Below are 3447 nucleotides of genomic sequence, written 5' to 3' on the forward strand. Positions count from 1 at the left end.
GCTATGTAAGTTGTGTGTAGTCGGCGTTCGCGTAAGCGCAAGTATGTATGTGCAAAAGCAAATAACCCCCCTCCTCCCCTCCCCTCCACTGGCCCACGTGGTGTGTGTGCGTGCGTGCGCAGTATGTATGTGAACAAATAACCCCCTCCTCCCTCCTCACTGCCCACGTGGCTGGTGGTGTGCATGAGGGTCACAGTGGGGTCAGAGGCAGGGCCCCTAACAGGGAGAGGTCTCCACGCTGGAGACACGCACACAGAGAGTGACGCTAATGGGTTTCACATGTTGTCTTTCTTAGCCTTATGTGTGTTTGTGTGTGTGAGTTTCTCACCCGTGTGAAAGTAGGGATTGGCGTAGGGGAATCCAAAGGGCAACGACTGGGCGTGAAGAGCGGGCAGCGGTGGCATGAACCCAGGTGGCAGGTGGTACTTGACATCAGCCTTGCCCAGTCCAGGGGTGAAAAGGTGGCGACTGGGTGAGTCGGTGCCTGCTGAACTACCAGGGGGGCTCAGTCTGCCTGAGCTCTCTCCCGTCTCCTTGGCACTGTCACATGCTCCCTTGCTGCCAGTCTCTTTACCCCTGTCTCTCTCCCTGTCCCTGGGTTTACTGATGGACTTGGCACTGACACTGTCCTGCCTCTCCTCACACATCTCTGTCTCACTGTCCGAGTCCTTCATCTCCTCATCCTGCACCTCCCTGTCTTCCTCTCTCCCTCTGTCCTCTCTCCCTCCTGTGTGATCCCCAGCACGGAGCAGTGTCTGGGGTCCCCTACGGGGGGCCTTCCTGGAGTCAACATCTGGCCCAGCAGTGGAGCTCTGTGCCTGGGTGTCTTTGGGTGTGGAGGACACCCCTGGTTGTTGCTGCTGGTGGTGGTGGTTGAGGGTTAGGAGAGGTGTGGCAGCCCCATGGCGAAGCACCAGCATTGCATTTGAGCGGCGGGCCAGTTCCTCACGAAGTGGGTGACCCTCTGGGATGTCATGGAGGCTGCGCAGGGCTGGATGGTCAGGGGGAAGGCCAGGAGGTAGAGCTCCCAGATGGTCAGAGCCCAGAAGACGCTGCTGCTGTCGCTGGTGGAGACTTTCCAATTCTTTCTGTCTCAGCAGCTCTGCCGACATCTCAAGTCTGAGGCGGTGAAACATACAGGGACTTTAACGTACATTTACAACACTGCTTGCATGGGAGTACATTAAAAACAACTTTGCCTTATCCAAAAAATGTCATTATTACATACTGTAACATTACAGCGCACACACACCTGGCCAGATTCTGCTTCCTCAACATCTCCTGTTGCCGAGCAAAGATCTCGGCTTGAGCTGGTTGGAGGAAACTATAACCTGTGATAGGAACGGAAAGAGAATGCACGCCTGTAAGCAAACATTTGTTGACATGTAAGCTCCCAAATGTGGAAACAACACAGAATCTACGAAAACACACAATACAATTTTAAAAAGTATAAATGAATCATCCTGTTTGGTACAGAGCCATGGAAACTCTATCAGTGCAGACATATATATATATATTTAACAAGTACACATACATGCCAGGCATACTCTATGCATACCCATTGGTACTGTGCATTAATATGAACTATAGCCTTTCGCATGATTGATGACTCACCAGGGGCCTGGCAAAGAGCTGAGGGCATGCCCAGGAAAGGAGGCCGCAGGTGAGGTCCTAAGGCGATGTGAGGGGCAGTTGGAGGGGACAGTAGGGGAGGAGGGTGGGACAGTTCTCTGTGGACACAAATATGAAAAGGACAACTTTTAAGTTCAAGTTGGATTTCACTGGATATACTATTGACTATTAAACTGAGCGAGTGTGAGTGGATGCATAATGGAAGACTCCCTACGTTAAAAGAATAGTTTTAATAATTTTGTGTTTGCCTCTCCTCTCAGTACGTCTCAACTCTTTCTTCGTGTGTGTGTGCATGCTGCCACACCAATGAATGCAGTGTATTTTTATCAGTGGTGCTCCAGAGGCCCCCGTGTCGCCCCAGTGCCTCATCAGTCTTGTCACGCCGCAGCAAGCGCCGCTGGCCATTGCTGTACCCTGGACTGCTGCCTTTCCTTCCTTCCCCTGCCGCCTCACACACACGCACACACACACACACTCTCTAGACTCACACATAATGAGGGCTGAATGCACAATGCCAGTGTGTCATGCTCCGACAGCTGGGGCGGCCCCTGCGTCTTGACCGGGGCCACGGGCTGAAGGACCTTCTAATTAACACTCATCCCTCCTCTCCTCTCTCCCTTTTTTACGCCCTTCTCCCTGTTTCCCTCCCTTTCTCCCTCTCACTCTCTAGGCCGCATTGAACCCAGTGAAAAGATGGAGCGTCCTGCAACCTCTGCTTCTGAAAAGGCCTCTCCATTATTGGCTTCCTCTTTTGTCCTCCTTGAGGGGGAGAGGCGCCTCTCACCTTTTTCCCTCTCTGCCTCTTGTTCTGTCTTACCCATCTTTTTTCTGTTTTTTACTCCCGTCTCTCTACTTCTCTATGACCTCTGAAAATCTGTCTTGTTCACTTCTTTCTTCTCCTCCACTTTTATTTCTTTTACCTCTCCCTCTATATTTAATTCTCTCCCCTCTTCATCACTCCATCTCATCCTGTCTCTTTCTGCCTCGTGTTGCCTCTTTGTATTTCTTTCAGTTTCTCTCAGTTCTTTTTTCACTGTAATCCTCTCTCGCTCTCTATTTTGTCCCTTTTCTCTGTTTTTCTCTCAGTTTCATGACATCTTCATGGGTACAGGGACATGGTTTTAAAGATGTGGATAAAAATCTGTCATAAGAGTGAGGCATCTGCACTTTGACCCTTTGAAAGTGTCGAAGTGTGTGAGGCTTCGAGCTTGGAGTGGATGATGACACACTCTGCCTGCTCATGGTCTCAAACCACAGCCATTTCCAGGGCCTTTCCTGAGCTCTCTCTCTAGCTTCCTACCCACACCTCTTCCCTCTCCTGTCTCTCTGGTTTCTCTCCTCCTGAGCTGCTGCTATCACACCAATCAGAGCTCAGTTGTGTGTGACTGCCGCCGCACAAAAGCATACATGGGAAACAAGCTGAGGAAAACAACAAAATCAAAACCAACACTGGGACGCATGCAACCGCAAATATTGTTTTGCAAACGTGTTCAAATTAGCTAGCGCCTGCATGTCTCCTGCCTCACTAAATGGTGAGGGAAAGGAGAGAGAGAGGGAGAGAGAGGGAGGAACTGCAAGGAGGGAGGGCATGCATACAAGAGCTGGGAGATGAGGTGGAGGGGTTGGAGCCAGTACTCAGAGGATGGTGGTGGTGGTGGTGTGTGTGTGGGGGGGTGAAAACCATTCATCGATCGTCTCCGCCGCTGAAATGTTAATGCTAATCGTATAACCGCTCTCTCCGGCGGTGCCTCACACTCCAGTGGCAGCTCCAATTAATCTTGGGTGAGGGCTGCGGCGCGTGACCCCGGAGCCGCG

At 51.4% G+C, this 3447-nt stretch overlaps 1 protein-coding gene across 1 annotated transcript in view; it reads right to left on the reverse strand.

Moving 5' to 3' along the window:
• The window catches only part of samd11 (sterile alpha motif domain containing 11), a gene marked incomplete in the record, with an annotated part of 46274 nt that overhangs the window by 4033 nt on the left and 38794 nt on the right, over positions 1-3447 (reverse strand). The window contains 3 exon segments of the mRNA XM_035656873.1: positions 329-1119; positions 1253-1331; positions 1615-1730. Coding sequence (XP_035512766.1) covers positions 329-1119; positions 1253-1331; positions 1615-1730 — 986 coding nt within the window.

The sequence above is a fragment of the Morone saxatilis genome, unplaced genomic scaffold (assembly GCF_004916995.1).
Source record: "Morone saxatilis isolate NCDOM2014 unplaced genomic scaffold, NCSU_SB_2.0 Contig15, whole genome shotgun sequence".
Taxonomy (NCBI): domain Eukaryota; kingdom Metazoa; phylum Chordata; class Actinopteri; family Moronidae; genus Morone; species Morone saxatilis.